Here is a 26509-nt window from a genome sequence, read left to right on the forward strand (position 1 = left end):
AGCAGTGGCAACAATCAGCACAAAAATGCTGTCATCCCTGGGTTTGGGCTGTATGTTTTGTGCTGTTGTCTATTTATCTAACAGGAGAGAGGATTTAAAATGTTCACCCACTGTACAATCCCAAAGGATCCCTCAGCATATTTATGCTTTTCAGCTTTTGTGTGTATGAGGATACCCTTTCTATAGAGAAAGGCTGATGTAGTATCTGCATTGAATAGGGTAGTCCACAAGGGTAGCCTTTTATGTCTGACACAGTTATCTTTGTATCTCGTGGCATGGTAGTAGTAGGCAAGGAAGCAATAATACCATGAACAAAGATGTAGCTACTGGAGTTGAAGAAATGCCAACCGTTTTGTTTTGCAGCTGCTTTCTAGGTTTCAAACTGAAAGTTTTTCTTTCACACTGGAACGAAAGCTTAGGCATACAGACACTTCCAAAAGTACAGCCTTGCCTTAAGTATCCACCAAGAGCCTGAAACCTTTGTCTCCTGAAGCATAAATACATCATGCAGGCATTGGCTGATAGTGTAACTGTCTGACATATTTTTTGCTACTCAAGTTAGAGCAGGAGTTGTTTCAAGCCAATGTCTCCCATAATCTGAGAAGGACTTGGGGTTTCTGGGGATTTAAACTAAAAGAGGGAAGATTTATTTTAGAGGTTATGAGGAAATTCTTCACTCAGAGGGTGGTGAGGCACCAGAACAGGTTGCCCAGAAAGGGCAAGGATGCTCCTTCCCTGGAGGTGTTCAAGGCCAGGTTGGATGAGGCCCTGAGCAACCTGGTCTAGAGGGAGGCATCCCTGCCTATGGCAATGGGTTTGGAATTAGATGATCTTTAAGGTCCTTTCTAACCTGAGCCATTCTGTCATGTTGGGAGATCTTGGCCAATGTCCTTGAAAATGAATATATGGAGGGAAAAAAGAAATCCTCTGCAAAATGACAGTAAAGACCTACCACATTACATCTAATTTTTTGGTAATATTCTGAATCTACTGTATGCCAGCATTTCCAAAGTTATTTTGTGCTGTGCTTCTCTCCAATGTTCTCTCAACCCTACTTTGAAAGTACTGCCATATCTATCTTGTGTCATGTCTGGCAGTTAGCTCACATCCCTTTCTCCTGAACATCTCTGATATGCTCAGGAGAGGATGTAGCTACAGTGTGGGAAACGTTACTACATCTTAAGTAGATTTGGACAGAAATGATCAGAAATAAATACAATTCAAAGGAATGAGATCACCAGTTTAATTTTGTTTCTAGCATTTTCCCCCAGGTTAAAAAAAAAATAATAAAAGGAAACAAAACATTTAACAGATTATGAAGACAATATACCATTAATGATTTATACAAGATTATTTTCTCTGATTTTACCAAGCACTTATGACCACTGTTGGAATATGTTATTGTATCCAAATTTTACATAACTATGAAGACATAGATAGCCACAATATAGCTAATTTATAATGAAATATTACTCATTATTGTAAATTGACATAGATGTCCTGAAAAAGACACATCTTTCATATGTGCATTAAGGCAGCATCATGGGAAATGGCAGGTTACACAGATAAGTGACATTGGTTTCTTGCACAGAACATAACACACTTGCTCTTCCTGAGGATTAATGACTTACCATCTTGCTCTAGTGAAAAAGAAAATTGTTGGGATAACAAACTATCTCAACTGACTTAAGCTTTTTACTTAAAATAGGTGCCTGCCCTTCCACATGGTGGTTTTGTGAAGAAGAGGAGTTTGTATGTACAGATCCCTTCACTACGCTTCCACCATGATGTCTGAATTGGGATGCTGCAGAAGAAGGAATGGCCTGTGATGAGCTTCACATGTTTTATGTGACATTTAAAAGAGCTAGGAAAAGCCTGCTCCTGTTTTCTATATCAGACTTTAGAAGCATGACTTGGCCTCAGGTGTGGAGTTCTGGGATTATCTCCTTCCATCTCTATTGCATCACTGTATTTTTATCATGGCAAAGCCTGTAGTTTTTGCTTGATGATTATCATCACTTCATGGAGACCATGTGCTCAGAATAATAAATATGTTCTGTTTTAAGTTATCAGAATAATAGTTAAAGACACAGAATAAAGCTAAGCCTGGATCTCAGATTTTTTTTTCTATATTAGCTATTCTAAAGTCTATAGCAAGAACCTTCCTGTCTGATTTGCCAACAAATGAGAAATAAGCATGTAAATCTGAGCTACACTAAAGGTACATGAAATAAAAATAAAAATTAGGAGCTGAGATGTAGATATTACCTTACATAATAAATTGTAAATTGACATAAAAAAAGATTGTCTATAGCTCTTGATCAGAAGCTGTAGCTGACAATGAAGCTATAGCTGAATTAATAAAATGCAACTCAAAGTTGCTGCACATTAAACCATCACTTTCAGTTATTCAGAAAACTAACTTCAAGTGTTTGATAGATTTCTTCTCTGTTTCCCAAGTGGGCATGATAGTCTTTTTATGTTTGTTCTCCAAATCTCCAAATCATATTTCTTACAAAATCTGGTATATTAGAGTTGCTTGGTTAGAGTTCAAAATGCTAGTAGAGACAGAAGGGTTAACTAAAATGTTTTAAAATATTGGATATCCTGGTGTAGCTTCACCCTGTAGAGGCTATGATCATTTCACTGTTTTTTACAGTTCTGTCTGAATGAGACGTAATGCTTTCTTCATGTTCTCTATTACTGAAAGAAAAATAAATAAGAACAGTAAAATGTACTTAAAATGCATTGTATGATTAAGAAAATCTAATTTGATTAGTAAATGATTCACTATAAAATTATTCACTATAAAATTGTTCACTATATTATTCACTATAAAATAAATTCATTAAAACATTATATTTTAGAGATTTGTATAGTATATAGTAAAAATTCTTGCATATAGTAAAAGTATATAGTAAAAATTCTTGCATAAGAATGCTAAAGCTGAAGGCAAAAACTTTCATGAATCAAAATGTTTAAATTAAAGGGATTTGACAAGATCCCTTTCAACTTCTTTACTTCTCAACAGCAAACCTGGTAATCAGATGTGACATGCATTTTTGCAGTGAGATACTGCACTGGTGTCAGGTAGATGGTATAGTGTAAGGACTAGCTCAACTTGAAAAATCACATTCCTTTTCAAAATATGGGTCATAGATGGTATTCAGGTAACCATCAGCATTTTTTTTTTCCTGTTTTCCTCCCACCACCAGCTGTTTACATATTGCAGTTGGATATTATATTGTAGTTGAGCCATAGGGACTTTCACCACTCTCCAGCAAACTGCTCAGATCTTGGTCCTGATGCTCTCACACAACTCTCTTTCAACTTGTCTTACCTGAGTAGTCCCAGTAAATTCAGTAGGACTACTACTAATGGGCTACCGTGTCTTGCTAGAACAGGTTAGATGATTATAAATGATTGTAAATGCTCACACACATTCCTTATTCATTACTTTGAGATCTTAACTGATTCTCAAGCACAGATGATTGGGATTAATGTGTGTCTGGCTGCTTACAGTGTGAAATGCAAAGTAACACCATGAAGCGGGCACTTACAGAATGGCATGTCTTGTGGCTCATAAGCGTATAGCCGATTAGAGTATCTTCCTGTGATATCAGCTCTTACTGTGAGAGATGGGTCTGAAAAAGTAACCATATTAATCACTGCTTTCCACAACAGCTGAAGGCGATGCCCATGGTGCAGCACTGACAGCCCTGTTCCTGAGAAGTCCTGATTTCATCAGCCATGCAATTACGAGGCCGTTACGCTCTGTTCCAACCAACTGCTCTTTATATGGAGAAATCCTGAACAAAAGCTAGAGCTCAGTTTTATATTATGCAGCTATTTTTAAGGGATTGATTATGCATGCATTTCATCCATATTTAAAGAAAAATATCTTGTATAACAAGTTCCAGGGTTACCTCAGGAGAGGCCAGTTTAACTGGACAGATAGTGAAGGTGATGCAGACAATGCAATATTAGCATGACCTACCAAGAGCCTTCAGAGCTAAGATCTTGTGGATCTTAATGTTTCTATTGTGAAAGCAAGTTGTTGTGAACATTACTCAACAGGTTCCTTTTACAAGTTTTTTGTTAGTTAATCATCAAACTCCTGTTGCTACCTTGCTCTGTTTGACTGTGGGCTTCATCCCACCTAACTTTGGATGCCATGCCAGAGCTGGCTGCCTTAGGTTCCCTGTGCAGTCAGCGAAAAGGAATGTGTACAGTGGGGCACAATTCATTTGGTTTATTTTAAAAGTCAACTTTACAATGCAAGAAATCATTTCTTAGACTCCACTGGCCATTGACTTTTTTGGTAATGTCTGCACTATGGACATCTACATTGTTAGATATTTACTTTCAGCAAACTTTATCTCTTAACAGTGCTAGCAAGAAAGACAAAGAGCTAACAGGGGTTAGCAGAGGCCCAGATGCTAATAGATATTTAGGCACCTTGCTCCCATACACAACATATCCCCCAGAACATAACTGTAACTTGAGAAGTTCACAAGGGCTGAAGCCTCCGATAGAGGGAGAACTGAATTCAGGTCTGCCAAATTCCAGATTAATGGTAATGACAAGTTCTGAGCTATTTTCTTTTTACAAAATTATTTGTTTAGATGTCCCCATAAGAGGACACTTGCATAGATTCAGAAATCATATATTGAAAAGATGCATAAATATTGTACCTACCTATGAACATGATTCGAGGCACATATTGTCCATCAGGTGACAGGTTTTTATCTGTAGTTTCATGCTGTAGGAGAAATTAAAGTTAGTTATTAAAATATTCCTGTAAATATATATTCCTGGAGTAGGACCCCTTGTGAACAATCTCATACCAGAGGACAGAAACACCAAAGGTACTACTTGTATGTGTATATCCACACACAAATGCATATATATGCATGTAACTGAAATGCCAGGAGTAATTAGATGGCATGAAAAATTCAAGACTTAGAAAGAGAAAAAACAAGCCAAATAGTGATACCTGTCAAATCTCCCCAAACCTTTCATACCATGAGATTCAGCATAATGAAGTTATTTTGGGCCATTTCTTGTACCTCTTCATTTTCAGCAAAAGCTTTCTTCAGTGCTAGAAAAGACATGAGCATTTTGAAGTCCATCTCAAACACTGCTTTTCCTTCTGTGTTTGGGTACTGGAGACTGGCCACATTGTTCCTGTCACTGGCAATTCACATTCCTGAGGAGACACTTCAGGGCTCTGTCACAGCCTTTATTTTTTTGACCCTTGCCTGTGCAACCTCCCAGCTATGAAAATGGAAGCTCTCTTCTGTTATTTATGAAGCCTGTAGTTTCAACAGATACCATGTCTCGTCTTGACAAAAGTACATTATTCTCAGAAAATTCTTGTTAGATCAATTTCATCAGTCTTGTCTGCTTCTCTAGTTACCCGTTCAGGAGGGCCAAACAATATTAAATCTGTTCAATGAGTCAGTAACAAATATGTTACTCTTAATTTAAACTGACAGTTGCTGCATCAGGGATAGATGGACAGCAGCATTGAATATTTTATGTTCTTTTTTTTTAATAGGTTCATAGTGTACTTTTTGTAAAAAAAATAGTAATAAATCTGTAGCTTCTCAACTACAATTTCTTATACCTATTTCTTTAAATAAGTTTTTGTAAGTACAAGGTAAATATATAGATATTTGTAGTTTCTTATAAATATGTTTACAAAAATTTAACACTCAAAAAAAATCAAAATTACCTTGGCAGTATTGGCAGTCTTCCAAATGGTGAATGACCATCAGTGGCTTGTTACTTTATTAACAATAATAAAACATACTGTTAGATAATTTGACAAGTACATAAATAGACAATTTTACTAGCAAACTGGAAAAGTTAAATTATATTTCATCTTATGTTAACTCACAGGAAAACCACAGAGGCAATCTGTGAGGAATGACAAGCATTTTTGTAAAAGAGACAAAGGAAATAAAAGAAAGTAAAGGAACAGAGTTTCCTTGTCTATATAGTTTTTCTAAAGTAGAAGATTATACAAGAGAGATACCACAGCATTCTGTGACAAGTCAGAATCATTTCATTCCCAGTTAATATACAATCGAACTATGAGTACTGAAGAGATATTTAATATTGCCTAGTTGTGTAGTTCTCCATGATTAATAAAATAAAAATAATCTGCAAACTGGAATGAAATAATTTTTATAAAATTAAGTTTCTCATCAAATGCTCCCTATGAAAAGATTTTTTTTAAGCTTTCTTGAACAGATATACTCTAATTTTATTTTCATTTATTTATTTATTTTGGTAAATGTTTTTATAGATTATCAAAATTTTATATTTTTTTGCATGTCAAAATATAAAACAATTCTATGCATTTTCTCCAACATTTTTTCAACTTGTGTTACTGTTCAGCCAATGAGTTATTAATGCTTGATTTACAGTCACTGTCAAGAATTGTTTGGTTCCTAGACATTTTCACAGGGTACAAGAAATTGATTGTCATTTACTTTAAAAACAATTTGCTTTCATAGAATCATAGAATTGTAGGGGTTGGAAGGGACCTCAAGAGATCATCGGGTCCAATCCCCGTGCCAAAGCAGGTTCCCTAGAGCAGGTTGCCCAGGTAGACAGGATTCCTATAATATAAATATGATTTTAGACTATAATAGTGTAGCACAAGATATTGTTATATTGAAATTTCAATTTGCTAAATTTCAATTTAGCAATATCTTGTACTACACTATTATAGTCTAAAATTAATGGGAATAGTAATTTAAATAAGTATTGTTATGCATCCTCAAATATATTTTCAGCTGAAACCCCAGAGAATGACTCACTTAACTCTTGGTCTTACCAGGATAGTGAGAAATTGTGGTAAGTCACCATACAAGAACTAATATAATTGATTTCTAGCTGTTGACTGAGGAGGAAATCAGAGATCCATGATACATTAAAAAACAAACAAACAAACAAAAACTGTATTATTATTGTCTATTTATCATTGCCTATTCAAATGACAACACTGCTGTTGCTGAACAGCAGTGTCATCTTTCCACAAAGAAAAGACAGTGTTCAAAGCAGACTTGCCTAATGGTCTGTTATTGCTTCAGAGTCATAAGATCTCTACAAGTGCTTTTATTTATATGCAGAAAATCTGTTTTATTTGAGTGAGTGGTCTGCAAATCAACCATGACAGTGCTTCTTTGTTCTGTTTCATTACAGTGTATTCAAGCATGACTGTCTGATTAACAGCTTTGTCTCTCAAAACTATTTTGTAATCTCTTACCTTTTCTTTGCTTGATAAAGCCCTTCTTCATAAGTTTGTACCCAGGTTATTTCATCTCCCCACCCTAGAAATATAAGAAAATGGTTAACTGGTGGCCATGCAAGTAACTCATAAAAATTACATTTTTTACATTTATTGGTAGTTGTAAATAAATAGGATTTTTTTTTTTTTTTTCCAGTCAAATATTCCCAAACACTGTGGATATGCAAATTCTAAATCTGCTGATAGGTGCACTGGGATATTTAAAAAACAGACCTCAGCTGGCTGAGGATTTGTACCCAGTTCAGGTCCTTTGACAAACTCATTAGATCTCTTCCTGAATACTTAGAGGTCCCTAAATCAGTGACAAAATTCTTTATATCTTCATATTGTCTGTTCTGTATTTAATGTAGACGCTGTAGATGTGTTTAAAAAGAAAGCTGGCTTATAAAAATGAGAAAGAAAAATAAAATATGAAAAGTCAAATAATATTAACTTTAATGTGAATAGTTTTTGAAGAATACATAGTTTTAAACATAACTCCTGAGTCACAAATTTTGATCCATTGAGTTACAAGTGCTTCATTTAATTAAATAATTTAATAAAAGAATGTCTGTTAAATAAAAATCTGCACATGGCAGAATAGCTTCTGGGTCTGGACCATGTTAAGTCTCCCGTTCTTTTGCACTGTCTGGGCAGTGCTTGGTCCAGCCTTGGTTGTGCAGAGATTTGCTGTTAGCTTTCTCATGGGACAATTGCTTGTAAGTCTACTAGGCCATCTCTTCTTTCAGGAGAGTGACTTTGATTTCAGATCTGTCTGGTTGATGGTGGGGTTCTGGCTTCTTGACCAGTGTGTTCCCAGCCCTGGCTGAAATCAACTGCTGACATAAGTAGTCACACAGAGAAGTCAGCTGGGGTCATTTTACAGCATGCTTAAGTATTCCCTTTTGATCTGTGAAAATTACATGTAATGTGCTCAAGGCTCTGCAGTATCCCAAAATCCCATAAATCAGAATTAGAAAACTGACGCTTTCTGTGATAATTTGTTTCAAAACTGACACAATAAAATTGACGTCTTGCTTTTTTTTTATTATTTTTTTTTTCTTTTATTTATTTATTTATTTATTTATTTTTAATTTAGGCTGAGTGGGAAAAATAAATTCTGATCTAGGCAAGATAGGCAATAGATTGGGTGTAACCATTCTCCGTGGATACTACTTATGAAAAGTGATTTGACATTTCTCTTTGGTTAGTCCAGGGGTTAGAAAATGCTGTCCTGTATATATGAAGTGTTTCATATGGAAAAGCATTTATCCTTGTTCCTGGTATTTTATGAAGCCTTTTGACTGCCCTGTATTTATTTATTTATTTATTTTTGGTCATATGGAATAACTTAAAGCATCAGTACAGTTCCTACAGTTGATCTGTTCCTATACTTCCTTTTGCTGCCCAGATGCCTCCCAAGCAACTGGCCTCTGATGGCACCTGCATGAATGCAGGGCTCTGCCAAGGCTTTGTATGGGAAGAACTCAAAGGTGAGCCATGGGGTCTGCATGCTTTGCACAGTTTGCAGAGCAGCTCAGGAAATTTTGGAGGGTGAATGGGCCTGAAAGGAGAGGGAAGACTGAGAAGAGGAAAAGACCTCAGTAAGATATTTCTCCAGTCATTTTTTCTTGATTAGACATAAAGAACTTAAAATAGCATCTTCATTTAACATCCAGGTTGAAAATTATGAACCACAAGAGAATCTTTTAAGTGTGACTATCTGCTAATAAGTAAATGAAAATGAAAAGGAAAGATCATCCTCCAACCCCACAAATGGCTCAACCTGTTGTTTTGTGTATACAAATGGGTCTGTAGAAAAAAAAAAAGCACAGAAACTAAGTTATGAAATTGTATTTCAGGAGCTATAAGTTACCATATCAAATTATCTTTTAACAGGCATCTGAAAAACTATTTTTTCACTGACAGTTCTTCAAGTGCAGCTGGGTTTCAGAGACTTAATTTAGTTTATTTGCTTCTACTAGGTCACTGTGAATGACATAAATTACAGAGGCTATATGAGGCCCTCAGACATATTCTTAAGAACAAACTGATGGAGTGAAATGACATGGAGGAAAAAGATACATTACTTAGTGTTTCACTTATCCTTAGAGATAAGTGAACCTAAGGAAGTATATATATGCTTTCAGGTATATTCTAAATAAAAACATTTCCAGACCTACATGGTAAGATGAGGAGATAACTACATAAAGTGAAATATACGTTACCTCTTGATAGTGTCTGAGGTGCTCTTTTTTCCTTTTTGATTGCCATTGCAAGGTTTGATGAGACTGCAATTAGCAGAAGGGGCAAGGCCAATGTTGAATGGAACATTATTTGATCCTTTTCAGTGCAGCAAGAAAACTGGAAAACAAAGCCTAACTTTGTGAACCAGGGCATTATCAGGAAGCCACTATCTTGTGAGATAATTTTCAAACAAATATTCTGATTTTCAACTATTTCTCACAACAAGAACTCAAATATTTCCCCTATTCTTCATGACATTTAAAAAGTGATTTAAAAAGCAATTTCCATCTCAAATAAAACTATCTACCAGTGTTCCTGTCTGCTTCCATATTCTGAAGGTTATTGCTTCTCTTCGTGACAAAGATCACTATAAGAACTTCAGTAATTCTGGTTTTGATAACAGTCAGAGAACAAAAGTGATGGTTGAGGAGAGGCAAAACAAAGCCAAATATTTTGAATAAATAACTCTTTTTTCTGCCCTGTACAGCTGTCTTTAGACATTAAATCTCTGATGTTTGGGACAATACCCAATGATTTGTACTAGTTTAGAAGATGTAATCTGTGTAGCCCAGAATATCACCCAGTCAGCTTGCTGATCCTCACCGGAGATTCATTTTTCAAAGGTTGGGTTTTAGGATAAAGGATCTGCTGATAAAGTGCTTTGACTTAAACAGACAATAAAATAAAATAAAAATAAAATAAAAGAAAAAAATAAAAGAATCCCCCAAAGCACTTTTGCCTGCATTTATAAAGAAAATTTCAAACTTGAATTTAGTAGTGTCATCTACGTGGAATTACAGACCTGAGCACTGGCAAAACAAAATGCTTTGTGCTTCTCAGGACATGAAGGCATAGAAAGAACAGCAGGTTTTATCCTTTCTTTAATGAATCCTCCAACACCACTAATATGGCTGTTAATGGTTCAATTTTTGGTGAACAAATTCAAATACTGCTTCCAATAACTGGCAATCTCAAAAAAAGTATTCTATCTAAGTGACTGGAAAAAAAAAAGCATATTAAGAAACAGAAAAAAAAAAAAGTATCATTTTATTGTTGCAATTCTGTGTTTCTGAAGAAATTTCCCCCAAATGCTAAAATAATTAATACACTCATAATATTTATTCTTCTCAGACTTGTCCATCACAGTTCCCTTTCACCCCCAACATGGCATCAGAATTGTTCTTTCTTTCACATACCTTCCATCTTAAGTTTGTTCATCTTTTCTATTATAGAGTGAGTTTTAGAAAGACATATCCTCTGGAGCTTATTAATTCTGCATATTAATTTAATGATTGGACATTATAGAATTTTAATAAGAAAACATAAAGTTTTCCAGTGTTTCATAAGGAAAGACTATAACTTTTAGCTAAGCTTGCAGGCTGAGAAATTTTTGGGAATAGAAACTCCATTCAAATTTTCACTGTGTTGGTGCAGACCACTAATTTGAGTTAGCAAAAGCAGATCATTATACTGATATATATGTATACCCTTCTATGGGGTGTACTGCTACTCTTGACAACTCGGTTTTTAAAGCAACTCTTTCACAGAAAGCTAACAACTGTAACGTTAGTTTATCTGTCAAATGTTAATGATAAAATATAGCATTTACATTAACCTGTTAAAACTCTATGTAAACATAAATAGTTATGGCTTTGAAATTGCACCTGATACGTCACTATAAATCAGGTATGGAATGTGTGAAACACTGTCTTTCATAAAGCATTCACAAACAATCAAAGCGTAAATCTCTCCAAGTCACATGATTATTTATCTGAAGCTTAAATAATTGATTACCACCCTATTGAAAATCCACAGGGTTTTGGAAGGATAATTTATGGAGTTTTAGCTGGAGGCAATTTAAATTCAATATTCTGAAATTTTGATGCTACATGATCCAATGTTAGTTAAACTGAGTAAAGAAAAAAAAAAAAGACAGCCCGAAAACCATAAAAATTGCCTTCATTTTTCTATCAGAACATACATTTTGCTAACTAATCTCTAAGCATCTATCTTTTTTTTTTTTTTTTTTTTTTTTTTTTTATATCTAGACTTGTAATGCATTTGTCAGCCAAAACTCATTTCTGTATTAAAGGAAAGTTAGGAATAAGAAATGTTTTCTCACCAGCAGCAATCAGTTCTCTTGTTGGAAAGTCCTTTTTCTGAAATTAAAAACAGTGATTTAAGCACAGAACGCCTCAGCTCTCCGTATCTCTGTGTAGCAACAATGGCACGTTCATCTGAGAAAAAAGAGAGAGACCTTTTAGCTAGAAACCAAATTCATGCATTTCCACCCTCCCCCTTCCTTTTTTGCCATCCCTCCAAATGGCACTCTTGTGAGTTCCCATGCTTGTACTCTGAATCTTTGGATTTCTCTTCATCTTGGCTTGTATCAGGTGTCTTGTATGAGGATCAAAAATAAATAGTGGCTTATGTGTGCCTGTTACTTCCCCCCTCAAACAGTTTGAGTCTGGCTTATGCCCAGTGAAAAAAGAAACCACCAATGAAAGCTGGAACTGTAGAGGCTTTTGTTCCCAGTGAATGGCTGTGCTCACTGGTGCCTGAAGACAGGTATGAAGCTAATAGTAACAAGGGTTACTTTGTGTAGAGGAATGTAATTAACAAATAAAGTTGTTTTTTTTTTTTTTTTTTTTTTTTTTAATAAAATTCTTTATTTAAAATATGGTATAAAGTATCTCATTATTGGTCCATTCCTGGAGGTGTTGCCCCATCCCTGGTGGTGTTCAAGACCAGGCTGGATGGGGCCTTGGCCAACCTGAACTAGTAGGTGGCATCCCTATGGAAGGGGGGTTAGAGTTAAATGAAGTTTAAGGTCCCTCCCAACCTGAGCCATTCTATGATTCTATGATTATTGCTTCTCTGAGTTGTAGTTTAAACATGGTCTAATTCTTGGGACATATTGCTTTATACAATTTTTATCTATCTTGACTAAGATGGGAAAAGCACAGAATCACAGAATGTTAGGGATTGGAAGGGACCTTGAAAAATCATCTAGTCCAATCCCCCAGCCCTTTATTTATTCCCTTTGCACAAACAAGGAGTTAGCTGGATCATGTTTTCCCTCTTCCTTGGATAACCTTTGCATGGGAATCAGGAGCAATCCCCTTTTGGTTCTTCCTCTCACGTGTGCTTGTTTATATAGACTGTATTGTTAGTTTTTCCTTCTCCTTTTCATGTGAAGCTTGTTTAACTTGGATGCTTTGATATTTTGATTTCTGTTGCCACTGAAATATGTATGTGATTAATAACATAATTCTCGTGTTTTTCATATCTATTCAACAAGTATGATTTCTAATATTTGTTCATAAAATATTACCTTTTCAGGTGGTATCTCTGATTCTCTCCTTTTTTTCCTCCTAAATATTTGCTGCTACAAAAAAATAAAATAAAAATAAAAATAAAAAATACACTGCTTTTGTAATAAAAAATTCAAAATACAACCTTCTGTATTTTTGGTGGTAAATTATCTTTACCATTTTTAATGGAGACTTCAAACTTGCACTTCCAGCTAGCTGGAAGCTGGTTGAGCTGCAAGAATTCTGCTTTGTGGACATGAGTGTAGACACTGCTGGGCTCAGTTAATATGATAATCATATCAGATTGTTTAACTTTTGCAAATTTGTTTGAGCCTTTAAGCAGAATACAAATATGAATTTTTTGAGTGCATAATATGAGAATTCATAGTATAAGAATAAAAAAAGAAATTAAGCATCTGAGAGAATTTCTAGGAAAAAGAGATGCCCCTGTGACACCTCTTCATTCTTTCTTCTTTGTCACAGGTTATGGTTTCCCCTCGTAATGGTAGGTATAGAATCCCTAGAATTACAGCTCAGTAGAAGAAACCCTTAATATATGTAGAGAAAGCATATTTAGTTCAAAATAGAAAGAAAATTTTCACTTTTGTTTTTGACTGTTTAAAACATCCTCCTTCAGCACTTGCAGAACTGAAACACCCCTGTCAGGTACCTCCTGTCTGTTGCTGCCGTCCCTTTGGGTCCCATGTGCTCCTCCCGTGCTCCAGGGAAGGTACGGACAGGGTGAAGCACAGCACCGCTGCAGTAACAAAGGGCATTATTAAGAACCTTTAAAAAGCTCTTTTCTGTATTAGCATCTATAATTTAGATGTTTTGTTAGGATATAATAATATATCCTAATATTGAAAGCATAGCTTTAAAAAAGGGCAGAACAGGTCTGATTGCCCGTTCTGGAAGGAGCCTGCTGGGGCTGCTGTCTGCTGCAACAGGTGAGCTGGTCTCACTGCGGGAAGCTGAGGGGGGGCTTGCAGCTCAGTCACATTGAACCCTGACCACGTTTCTTCAGCAAATGAAAACAAATGGTTTGACCCTTTGTTTTGCAAGCCAGACAGTGTCAGCTTCCTTCTTTATGACAGTAAGACAAAAGACTCTGGGTTTAAAAAGAGAAGCAAAAGTGCTTCAGCGTCATTGATGGAGGAGAGGAAAGATAATAAAGGATTCAGGTTTCAGTGACAAGTTACACCTATATAAAAGATTTCACTCATTCTCCTTGTGAGTTGTTCCTCCAATTCCCACACCTGATGGTTGTGAATTTTTGATAATGCTGCCGCTTGTTTTGGTTGGACCATGTCATACTGAAGACTGGGAGCAAAGTGCCTTGCCCCATGGAAGTCAATCAGCTTTTGCTTGGATGGTGACAAAATTTTCCTCTAGAGTTTTGAAGATTGCTGCTTGTGCTAGGCATGGCCATTCAGGGGGCATTTGAGCAACCTGGGAAGGTTGCTGTGTCTCATCCAGTGCTAGTGAACTGAGTGACTCAGCTATAACCTTAGCAGGGTTAACTTACAGCTGTGGAAGTCTGTGTTGAGCATATGTGTGTATATGTGTATCCAGTCACTCCTTGGTTCTCTGGTACCAGGGGGTAGTATGGTGGAGCAGACATTGCACCATGCTAGCCAGTGCCTGTGAAAGCCATAAAACCCCTCTTGTACTCACCCTATGGCAGGCAGAAACTGAGCCCTGTGGTGGCTTAAATTCCTATGGCAGCAGCTCTCTTACCTGTGTGGAGCTGCACCGAGGTCCTGCATTTCAGAGCACATCCACCTTAGGAAAGCAGCAATTACAAAAGCTGTCCTTGTTATTCACCCTACTAAGCCATGTTGTGGGGAGTAGTGTACTTGGCTATGTTGTGGGGAACACATCTCATGCCACGGAGAGGCAAGATACCAGCCAAGATCAGATAAGATATTGAGTTGATAAGATGAATTCTAGAGATAAAATACCTTTACAAAAACAAGGCAAATAACACCAGAGCAAAGACTTGCAGAGGGTAATACTGTTGCTCAGTATTACCATCAGTAACTAACATGGCATGAAAATTAGTTTGCAATATACACTCATTACATTATCTTTACAATTTTAATCACACAGGCATTTGTGTGGAAAGGCTTATAACGAGTTAAATGATGATGGACCACACTGTGATGTTTGTCTCTTAGTTTTTCTTTAGTTACATAGGAAAGTTAGTATTACAGTGAATTCCTAGTTCTGCTTATAAAAACGGCTGTGATGCATTAGTTGGGATGTTAATCAATGTGCAATGGTAAGTAGATCTTTTTGTCTTTGTTTTTGAACCTGCTGAAGATAACCGTCTTGCGAATGAGTATAATTCAAGTGCATTGTGTAACAACCAGAGATTATTCAAGAAACTCAGATTCACAAGAGGATGTAGGCACTGCATTTAATTGCCTTGGCTTTGACAATGGCAAAGGCATTGCACCCAGAAGTGGTCCTGGCAGGGCTGAGCAGCTTTGTGCTGATTTCCTGGTGAACTCAGCAAGGGCCCCATAGCACATGTGCCTGTGTCCAGTTCCGAAGGGGCTTCATCCAGCTGTTGGGCTCCTGTAATCCTTGTGCCCCACCAGCCTGGTCCCCAGGTACATATGTGCCAGGATGACTGGAGGATGTTCTTTCTGTCTGTGTACATGGGTTTCCTTGAGCAAAAAACTTTTAATACCAATTCCTTCTGTGTATTTATTCCCATGTTACTGACACTATTTTTATTAAGCTGTTTTGTTTTGTTTTGTTTTGGCCAATATAATCATAAATAAATTCTCAGGCATATAGAGATTTTTTTCAGTTCAGCATGGAAAAATAACAGGTGGCAGATATCAGTGTCACATCTGACTGTATGAATCCTGGAGCACTTGCTTAATCATTGTACTGCCTTTCTAGGATGTGACAGTATAATATTTTGTGTCTGCATATTTCCTTTCAACCTGCTTGATCCCTCCAAATGATATACAAACCTCATGATAACAATCCTTGAAAAATTATGTAAGGATTAAAAGATGTTGATGGCAAGAAGCTGGGAAGTCCTTGGGTCTATCTTACCTAAAGTACCTCACCTCCAGCTAGCACTCGCTAGCAGTCAGACTGATCATCACAGGCTGATTCAGATCTGCTTCCACAGAAACGAAAGGTGCTGATGAAGTTCTTACACTGTCTGAATCTGCTTTAGCTCATACGTACATAGGGATGAGAGCACAGCTCCTGTGACAGCTGTAATTCAGCATGGTTCCTGCAACATCCATCTATAACTCCATGAAAGAATTTTACACATGCCTAATGTGCCTTGCAAATCAATAAAAAAATTAATTAGGAAATTACATAGACACAATGCCCAAGCAAATTTTAGAAAAAACAGCGCGAGAAAGCTTCAGAGAGCACATATTTTTGTGGTTGAGAGGTACATCTGGCTCCTACTAACACAGGTCTGGATCTCAGGGTGCAATCAAAGAGCAAATAGTACCAGAGATGAAAACTATGCTTCGGGCTCAGAGTACAGAACATTAACTTTCACTGCCAAACAGAAACATGAATAAATGGAAAAACCCTGCAAGTGTCTGTTAGGCTTAGGTTTTGACTGACAGCCAAAAATCATTTTTAGAAAATTTCTGGTTCATTTCAATGAAGCCATTAAAAGAAATCTAGATATGACATGCTGCTTTATTTCTGTGTGTGTCTTTCAGAAGAGTCACCATTGTGGAAATGTCACTTCTGGTATTACAAGATGATTCACAACAGATGTTATTTTTTTTTTTCCTCTGTTGAAAGTAGAGCTCTAGGTAACAGTCAACTGAATAAACTGCTTCAGTCTTGCCAGAGCCCCAGAGGTTTGATTCCACTGGACCACTGTTCTTTTTTAGTTTTGTATTCCTGTAAAGACATAGTTATGGAACATAAGTATAATAATCTAAGTGGAAAAAAGATTTATTGAATTAGATTTTACAGTGGTTATACTGGCTGCAAGCTGTATTCTCAGCTTCCCAGGCCAAAGCCTATGTTTTCACTTCTAAGCCTTCATCTTATTCCAGTACTGTCACCTTCAGCCCCCCCCAGTGTTTCCTCTGCTCTTTTGGGATGCTCTGATTCCTCTGTCCTTCAGCTGCCCTGTGTTACAGCCCCAGGAAAGGCTTGTATAGGTGTCAGGGGAAAAATGGAATCTATTATTTTTGATGTTTTTCACTGAGATTTGCAGAATAAATGTATTTTGGTAAAAGAGGGATACCAGGACTAGATCTTGCTGACTCCACCCTCCAGCCTAAAAGTACAAAATGTTCTCTATGGGATGTTTATTTACTGCTATGTCAGCTCCAACAGGCAGAGCTTCCTCTTCCACCAACAGACCTTTCTGTGACACTGTGTTTCTAGCTGTGCAGTTTTCAGACAATCCTTCTGCCAGAAGAAAAGCTATCTGTTTAGGTTCAGGTGTCTCCCTGTCTGAAGAGTGGTACAGAAGTATAGCGAGGAGAACCTCTGTAAGGCATTTTGGCCCCCCAGGTTGCTGGCATGCCCCAGGGTGCACGCTGCCAGCTCCCTTCCTTGGGAGGGGTACAATGTGTGCACGTATGGTGCATCCTCAGGAATGTAGCATCCTCAGGCACCTCAGTTTTCTCTGCACCAGGGGACTGACCACACATAGGTTGTGTTTAACTTGGTGATAAAACAGTGGGGGAACTGTGGAGAAGTGTGCAGCTGGAAAGAGTTTTTCCCCAGGGCTTTGTTGCAGTAAAAGGAGGAGGCGTGAGGACCTGCAGAAGGTCCCCAAACCTCTCTGCTCCAGCGTCCTCTTGCCAGATGCTGGGAACCTGCACACCATTGTGCCCTACCAGCATAGGCACTGAAGGGGCCACCAAGCATGGCTCTGCTTGGTGAGACCACCTCCAGGGCCTGGAGGTATTTTTGCAAAGGTTTTTAAATGGCTTATCAACTCTTTGAGGAGCCTGAGGTAATCTGGGATCTGACTTGATTATATCTGAGTTTCTGGATGATGCAATTTTTAATTGAACGATAATATTTGTGGTGTTTGGATTCAATAAATTACTTACCAAAACATCAAAATCTACAGAAAATTAAATTCAAACACCATTCTGTTTGGAGGTTTTGGGTGGGCTTTTTGTAGAGTAAATATGATCTTTCTGTATTTATAGCTCTACAACCCTTCACATTTATTGATGTGGTCCATAAGACAAGAATTTGATCATTCCCAATGCCTCTAGTTGGCACTGTTGCATTACTAATAGTTAATGGACAACTGTTTTTATTTTAGCTTTGCTGGATTCCAGTGATAAGTTCAAAATACAAATTGTTTAAATATAAAAGTGATTACATATAAAAAATCACAAAGCTTGGAAAAGCAATTAAAATCAATTCTGAAAAATCGGAATGCTTTTAATTTTATATATACATATATATATTTTATTTCAATTTTGGAATTTACATGCACTTAAAGTAATTTGTGAGGGGACAGGGGTAGAAACCCAGACCAGATTTTAAGGAAGAGTGCCAGGAAATTCGGCATGTGTTTTGGAAGAGATTGAGAGCTCAGAAATATTCAATGAAACTTTCTGACTGCCACAAGAAATGAAAAGCGGCTGCATTCCCCTACAGTCAGAGTGTCCCAATAAAGACTTCACAAGCAGGAATGCTCTCCAGAAACACATTGGAGTACTTTGGTGCAGCTGTGAGAGTGAGTCAAGCAGGCATCTGTTGAAAGACATGCCTGTTGCTGTAATGTTTTGTGATGTTTTCCTGCAGTGACATCACCGTATCTGTTTTAAAATGTAATACTATATAACAATCACAAGACATTGTAGGCTGTAAAAAAGGAGTGTTCACAATATCTTTTTGTGTCTAAGTATTCTGTACAGGTATTCCTTTAACTTTTATTATAATAAGGGGTTTATCTCAGGGCTTGCTTCCATGAAAGACTGACGCAAGAGGGCATGAGAGTAACTCAGTATCTCTCAGCTTTTGTCTCCCTTTTACTCTCTGTTCTTCAGCCAAACCTTGATCCTGCAAATTTCTGAGTCCTTGGCCCCATTCCAGCACAGCACTTGATGCATATTTAACTTTAGGCACATTAGCAGCCCTATTGATGTCTATGGGACAACTCATATGCTTAAAGTTAAGCATGTTGTTGAGTGTTTATACTGGATCAGAGAATACAGGATTGAGCTCACTGGCAAGTCTCCAGGAAGGCTTCTCCTAAAGAAGCCAGACAAGCTTCTCTTCTGATGTAGACCTGTCCTGGTGCAGCAGTGTTTATCCCCAACAGGCAGTTACTTGGAAAGGGCTCTTGCTGATCATTTCTTGTGGACTGAGAAGACTGTGCTGCTTTACCAACAGAAAGATTTCAGCTCACGTGAGTGAGCATTCTGTGGAGTCACAATCTGAGGCCACTGCACAAACTGTGAGCTCATTCACTGCAGTTGATCCATGGAGTTGTCATCCCATCATCACCAACCTGTTGTTGATGTTGAGCAACATAGAACATTTTTCATTCAGTCTGAAAAGGATAAGTATATTCATAATAAAGAAAGCTGCTTTTGCATATATTATCTTTCACAATATATGTCGGTATATAGAATATTCAGAAAACTTGGATCAGAGTTTATAAAAAAACAAAACAAACGTAAAAAAAAAACAGTGCCAAAACCTTTAAGGATTACTATGGCCTCCTTTTATTACAATTCACACCTGAGAAGAAGGACACAGATAGCATTATCTAAATTAAAACAATTTCTCTTTGAGTAGGGATGCAGAGATGGAAACAGGGGGCATGTAAAAAATGGATGTACCTTGAAATGTTGGAAGGTATCCCAGGTGTTCCTTTTCTTTATCTCTGAGACCATTAAAAGCTGTAGGACATCACACTGTGGTGTTCCCTGGGGAACAGTTCACTTCCAGTGTTGGGACATATTTTTAACCTGGCCCAATGTAACTTTTTGCCATTTTATTACTTTTATAACCTGTATAGTTGATACAGAAGCATCTTTAGCTTCAGATTAGCTTTTAACTGTAGTATTTTCTTCACTTTTTTTTTTTTTTTTTTTTTTTAAAGCCAAGGATTAATAGGAGACAGACAGAAACATAGGAGTGAGAGTGAGTCATCAAACACTGTCTACCACTCCTGGAGACAGCCACACCATAATACCCTGCTTATAGCTGCATTGAACTACCTCAGATTTACTTAGGAATTTTGTCCCATTCTTCTTTCATAAAACTTCCTTTGAAATGTACCCCTTTGAGAGAAACTCTTGTTTAGCTAGCCTAGACTTAATGTTTGGCAATTTCTTATCAAGCATTCTTGCCAGCATTGACTTCAATGATTCAATGATTCTTCTATTTTCATGTAAGTATTTCTGCAGGGAAATCATATCTCAACTTGGTCTTCATTCTTCTGAACCAAACAAAGAAGAGGAGTTGAGTTCTTCATTGTAAGAAATCTTCTGTATTCACCAAGTCTACTTGCCCTTTTCTGTATCTGTTCTAGCAGGAGTTCAGCTTTCCTGAACAGAAGTGTATCTCAGTGTGACAGATATGGTCCTACCTGGGGCCTGTATGTCTCTGGAAACACATTGTCTGATATGACCCAGAGTTACCTATGACTTCTTAAGGTTTTTCTGTATTAATTACTAATGTTCAATCATAATAGGATCCATCCTATGGTCATCCTATGACCATAAGTGCACCCGTATCTTTGTTTTCCAGGCTTTTTTCCAATTGGCAGCCCTCAAACTCTGAGCAGAAATATCTGCTAGTAGTGTTTGTGGAAATAATTTTGTGTAGGAATGCCTTTTCCATCTATAACAATCTTTATAAGATCTAGATGGGCTAGCCTGTATGGTGAAGAGAACTGGAACCACTTGTGTTTCTCCCTATAGGAGGATTTGCTCAGTCTATAACTAGCCTGAAGAAGTTAGTTTCCCTAAAGCTGCTACTTTAGGCAACAGAGATGAAAATAGATGAATGCAAACATATAGGTTAAGTCTACTCTAAGTCACCATCTGGATGAGCCAGATGGGACTGGGATGGGAGGTGCCAAATGAGGAGTGTGGCTCTGACCAGCTGATGTTAGTCTCATTAGATATCCTTCCAGTCACATCTTTGGAGGATCTCATTATAACTGCATTCTTCTTTAGCATGTTCACAAAAATAGATGATGTTAGATCTCAAATAAACCTTAAGAGACTTTAAGCCCCAAGATCTGGATATGTTAAACGTTGAAGTCTGTGTTACTGATACTCTAACCAGCCTTATTGTGTCTATTACAAACCCTAGCCATCAGCATGTACCTGTTTAACTGATATGCTGCTGATGATAATTTCCAAGACCTGCATAACAGCTTCCAGATGTGGCATGCTCTGATACATATATATATATTATTAATTATAATTATATACATATACAATTATTATTATTTATTATTTGAGAATAAAGGATTATCTTTTGCTTGAATTAGTGAGCTGTCTCAGAAAGCGGGTATAACCTTAGAGATATATGTTATTGTTGTTGGTCATGTTGTACAAAAGATGGCATAAATGATTCCAGTGGCTTTATCTTTTTCCCTTTCTTGAAAAAGTAACTTGTTATTGTTGCTTGTACATGTGAAGTTCTGTAACAGGCATTTGGCCGAAAAATTTTGGTGCAAAGTTTCAAGATGTGTGGCTTGTGGTGAGGTGGGGGTTGTAACTGCCATGGGGTTCTGTTCAGGTTCTGCCTTGCTGTACTTCCATGGTGAAATGCAAATTGATGAACTTTCTCTCTCAACTTCCACCACTGAAAATTAGACACAGCCCACAGAGAGACCACTATGTTCAGATTAAAGGCTGTGAAGTGGTATTCACGTTTCTTAACTTTATGTTCCCAGTGAGAAAGATACCTTGTCTATGCTAAAATAAGACTAAGCTAGACTCCTGTTCTCAGTCACCATTTTGAGAGGTCCTTTTTTTCTCAATTGACCAAAAGCAGATGTTTAGGAGATTGGCCTCATCTGCTAAGTGAGTGCTGTGCTATCACCTCCAACCATCTTTTTCTTTTGGAAATGTGGTGATATGCCTTCTGAAACATAAGCTCATCTTTTGACAGTATGCAATTTTATCCAGAATGTTTCCTAATTGTTTTGCTAATAATAACAATGTAGTTTTGAAAATTCTTTTTCTGTCAAGGTTTTCCTAAAGGGTGAAAAATCCTTATTTTAACCATAGCAATTCAGGATACTGTATAAAAACAATTCTTATGCTGTCCAAAAACATTATTGCCACTCTGTTAAACAGCAGAGCTGGCTGAATTTTATTTATTTATTTATTTAAATTATTATTCTTAGGGAAGAACATGAATGATAGAGAAAAGAGAAACATTTTCACTAAAAGTTGAGTTTACAGGGCTGGCAGTTAAGGCAATGTGAGGGGATATTTTTACTTATAAACTGAGAAAACTGTTCAAAGTTTGTCATTTGAGAGGTGGATGCAAATTACACAGGGCTCTGTGACATCCCTTGAGTGAGGACAAAGAAAACTGCATAGTTTGTACCAGTGCTTGTATGATTTCTGTGCTGAGACTTGAATGAAAAAGAATGCCTGACAACGAATGAGCTAATTTGCCCATACTACAGGAAAGATAAATTTAAATAAGTTAATAAATAAAATAAATAATTTATGTCATTAAAATATTTAATTATTGCAGGAAAACACAATACAAATTACATACCAAAAGTCAGGAGACTTGCTGAAATGTCTGTTGTCTGTCATAAGAACATGAACTGGACCGAATTCTAAACTATGTCTGCGATATAGTGATACTGGAGAGCTAATTGGCACAGGTTCTCACTGGTGGGAGTGGGACTGGTTGGGAGGATGCTAGTGGCTTACAAATACTTTCCCCTTCTCTTGCACGTTGATTTAATTCTAGTTCAGCTTGCTGGTAGCCATAAGTTGCATGAGAGTGCTATATGGATGTCACAGCACAATTTACTATGTTTTTATATCTATCTGAGATGAAATACCCAGATCCAGTGCGACTATAACACAAATACCACAGGAATTTTTCCTCTGGCAAATGAAGACACCTGAAATATGGACACCTGCATCTGAGCAAGTGTCTCTCTTTGCACTCAATGCATTCAATGCACTGGCTCTCTTTGCACTCAGTGGAGATCAGCTTAGTGAAGCCAAATTGGGATTAGTCTAAAGAGGAGGTCTCTTACATGTACATTCACAACATCCTCCAAACCAAAAAAAAAAAACAGGCTTAGTCAAAAGATGGGCCACAACAAGAATAGGAAAAAAAACAGCAATTCCTTCTACTACACTGAACACATTTCAGAGAAACTCTTCAGAGGCACTTGGTGAAGCCAAAATTAATTGTATACTGCTGAGATAGTATTTAGGTAACAAGGTGATGCTCTAAAACCTAGTAATTTCTTTCCTGATCTTCCTGTCTTCATTAATCTCTATTGGCCAGCAGGTCATGCTATTTTGGTTTCTTTTAAAGCATGCTTTTAAAACTGGAGAAATCAAAGTTTTCTTCAATTGCTTTAGCAGAAATCTATTTCCCATTTTCTAACTGGAAATTGTTTGGAAAGTACCCTTGGGAGGTCTCTTCTAGTGTCATGTTCGAGGCAAGACTGACACTGAGTTCAGACAAGGTTGTTCAGGGCTTTGTCCAGGCTGGTCTTGAAAACATTGGAGGAAAGGTATTCTGTGACTTTTCTGGGTAACTTGAAATGATTAACCATTTTTCAGATATTACTTTTTTTTTTTTTTTTTAATTTTTTAATTGTGGAATGTAGTAACTTCTCCTTGTTCCAATTTATTTTCATTTTCCCTCCAGTGGAAAGTCTGATTTCATCTTCTTTATAACCTAGCAGGCACTGTTAAACTCCCCCTAAGCCATCTCTTCCTCATGCTGAACAAGACCAAATCTTCCAGCCTTTCCACAAAGTACACTTGCTCCAGCCCCTGACCGTCTTGGTGGCCACTTGCTAATGTGTGCATTTATTGAAGGGTACAAAACTGAATGCAGCTTTACAGATGCAGTCAAATAAGTGCCAAATAAAGGGGAAGAATCACTAACAGAACTTTGGTTAATTCAGTCCATATTATTATTATTATTATTATTATTATTATTATTATTATTTTTATTTTTATTTTTATTTTTATTTTTATTTTTATTTTTATTTTTATTTTTATTATTTTTATTTTTATTTTTATTTTTATTATTTTGTCTATTTGAGGACAGGGCATGCTGCTGGCCTATCCTTATCCTTAGCATACTGCCAAACAAGACCCCAATCCTTTTCAGAAGAGCTGCTACTAAAGCTGGTCAGTGTCCAGACAACATCACTGTAGTGGATTAACTCAACCCAGGTTTTTGCAGGACTTTCCATTTTTATTTCTTGAATTTCATGACACTCCAGAAATATAATCATATTAAATCAGGCTTAGAACAAAGCATATTTAGTTCCTCATCCCACTCAAACAGACAGCAGAAATGGTTAGGATGGAAAAACAGAAATAGTTAGAATAGAACAACACAGAATAAGACAAAGCGATTTAAACTAGGCATACTCTTGGTTTGATTTAACAGTTCACAATTGCATATTTAAAGCTAGAGCCTACAAATTTATATCCATAAACATTCTATTTTCATAACTGAGTCCTAAATGAAGGAAAAGTTCTTGGGCATGAGAAGAACCAAACTGGTTTTCTCTTTTGTTCATGATACAATCTGCAAGACACTCTCAAATCTACCTTTGATATACTCATATGTCTCTCATATTCATAGAGGAAGCATCTGGAAAATGATATTTGAAAATTTATATATCAAAATTTATCCCAGAGGTGGATCTTAAAATAATTTTTGACCTGTCAAAGCACAGGAAAACCTGGAAAAAATCATCCCAGCATGCATAATTGAAACTAGTATACTAGCTGTGCTGAGAGAATTGATATTGCAAACTTATAAGTATAGTTATTAGAGAAAAAAACCAACAAAATGAAAACAAACAAAAACAACAAAGAGCTAATTATCTAAGGCTATCCTGAGCACCCATTTTGCATGTTCATGCAACTGTACTCATCCTTCTTTTCTTCTTTTCCACTGTCCTTTGGTTCTGACTTTTTTTTTTTTTTAAAACAAAATATTGTACACAATGTCTTTGGTGAGTGGTGTATCTGGACTATGTGTAGTCCAGGTTTTTCTTGTGTATTCATTTGCACAAGAAAAACGATATAACTTGATCTCTGATCATTACACCCAACAAACAATCAATATTTACTAAATCACTGAGAAATATTATCAATGAAAAATAAACATTTGGACAAAGTTGTTGCATAATGAAAATAGCAGAATAAATAAGGGGAGAAAGTAGAAAAGGACAACAAAAAGGTCTGATACCTCAAGACAAATTTCAGATTGCATGGTTCTTCACTGCCCGGGTACCAGACACTCTTAAATAATGCAGAAAAAAAAATCACAGTTTTTAAATGTCATTTTGAAATGATTGAACAGTTATATTTCTTCTCAAGTTGCAATAATTCATCCTAAAAATGATGGTCTAGTTAATCTGATGCAGGTTATCCAAGCCAGTTGTCTGGGCCTATCCAAAATGCATCAAAAAAAAAAAAAAAAGTCTGGAATGCAAAAAGGTGTAAAGCTTTCTTTGTGCTCTCTTAGCTGTCACATTATTTTATGCAAAACACTCCTAACTCAACAGCTGCCTGTTACATCACAAGGTCAAAACAAAACACAAAATTAGTGCTCTCCAGTCTCTAGCCATGTCCTGTTTCTTTCAGTATGAGTTTCATCCTACATCAATGAAATCAACTGTGATGTGGAGGAGGCCTTAAGTTGGTAATTGATAAAGTACATTGCTCTACATCACAGAAGTGCGGTTGATATAACCTACTGAGGAATGAGCTGGTAAGGTGAGAAAGCACAAGCGATGCAGTCAATTGCACAGCAGGTGAAGATGAGGCTCCACAATTGTCTCTGTGCAAGATGAAGAGGGATTCTCTTTTATTCTGTATCCTAAAGGATTGCTGTGTAAACTTGAAAGAGAAGAATAAACTAAAAATATCTTTTTGTAGCTGTGAAGGCAGACATGCAGACTTCTTCCGTGACTATTGCCATTGAAGAAATATACCTGCCTCCTTTGATTATCTTTATTACTTAAAGATAATTTACTTAAAGATAATTTACCTCAATGAAGGAATGAATGAGAAAGTAGCTCTGGAAATTAATTACTTCCTGCATCTTCTCTTTGTACATCTTAACAGTGCTTGAACATCTTGATAATGCTCCAACTTTTTTACCTTAAAAGTGAAGATCTAAGGTAGGTTTAAGGTAGGTTACTTATGACCAATTTCTATTAAAAAAGCAAACTAAAAACTCATATGGTTTTCTTGTAACTCCTTATTCTATTCTCTTTCAGAATTTTTTTCATTATGTTATATCATATTTACCATTGTCTTTGCATGCTTATGATGTCTGACATCAGGAAAATAGCTCTTGATCTTTGTCTTTGACTTAGGTAGTTCGCGTTCCAAAGTATTTAATAATCTGTTAATTTTTATGTCACAATTTAACTACTAATAAATATTTTAGTCATTCCTATTGATTTCCC

General features: G+C 36.7%; 1 protein-coding gene across 3 annotated transcripts in view; it reads right to left on the bottom strand.

The window, feature by feature from the left end:
- Nucleotides 1-1228: 1228 nt before the first annotated feature.
- AGR3 (anterior gradient 3, protein disulphide isomerase family member) overlaps nt 1229-26509 on the bottom strand; it is a 44451-nt gene continuing 19170 nt past the window's right edge. The window contains exons 2-10 of one of the 3 annotated variants that reach the window (XM_068674109.1): nt 13532-13618; nt 11670-11784; nt 9529-9664; nt 7280-7343; nt 5738-5790; nt 5070-5101; nt 4699-4762; nt 3561-3644; nt 1229-2703 (exon numbers count right to left, since the gene is read on the bottom strand). In XM_068674109.1, coding sequence (XP_068530210.1) covers nt 2654-2703; nt 3561-3644; nt 4699-4762; nt 5070-5101; nt 5738-5790; nt 7280-7343; nt 9529-9634 — 453 coding nt within the window. In that variant the 5' untranslated portion in view covers nt 9635-9664; nt 11670-11784; nt 13532-13618 and the 3' untranslated portion in view covers nt 1229-2653. Of the gene's footprint in view, nt 2704-3560; nt 3645-4698; nt 4763-5024; nt 5102-5737; nt 5791-7279; nt 7344-9528; nt 9665-11669; nt 11785-13531; nt 13619-26509 lie in introns of all 3 variants that reach the window. The other 2 variants (XM_068674107.1, XM_068674108.1) reach the window with 2 other exon arrangements.

The sequence above is a fragment of the Anas acuta genome, chromosome 2 (assembly GCF_963932015.1).
Source record: "Anas acuta chromosome 2, bAnaAcu1.1, whole genome shotgun sequence".
NCBI classification, from domain to species: Eukaryota; Metazoa; Chordata; class Aves; order Anseriformes; family Anatidae; genus Anas; species Anas acuta.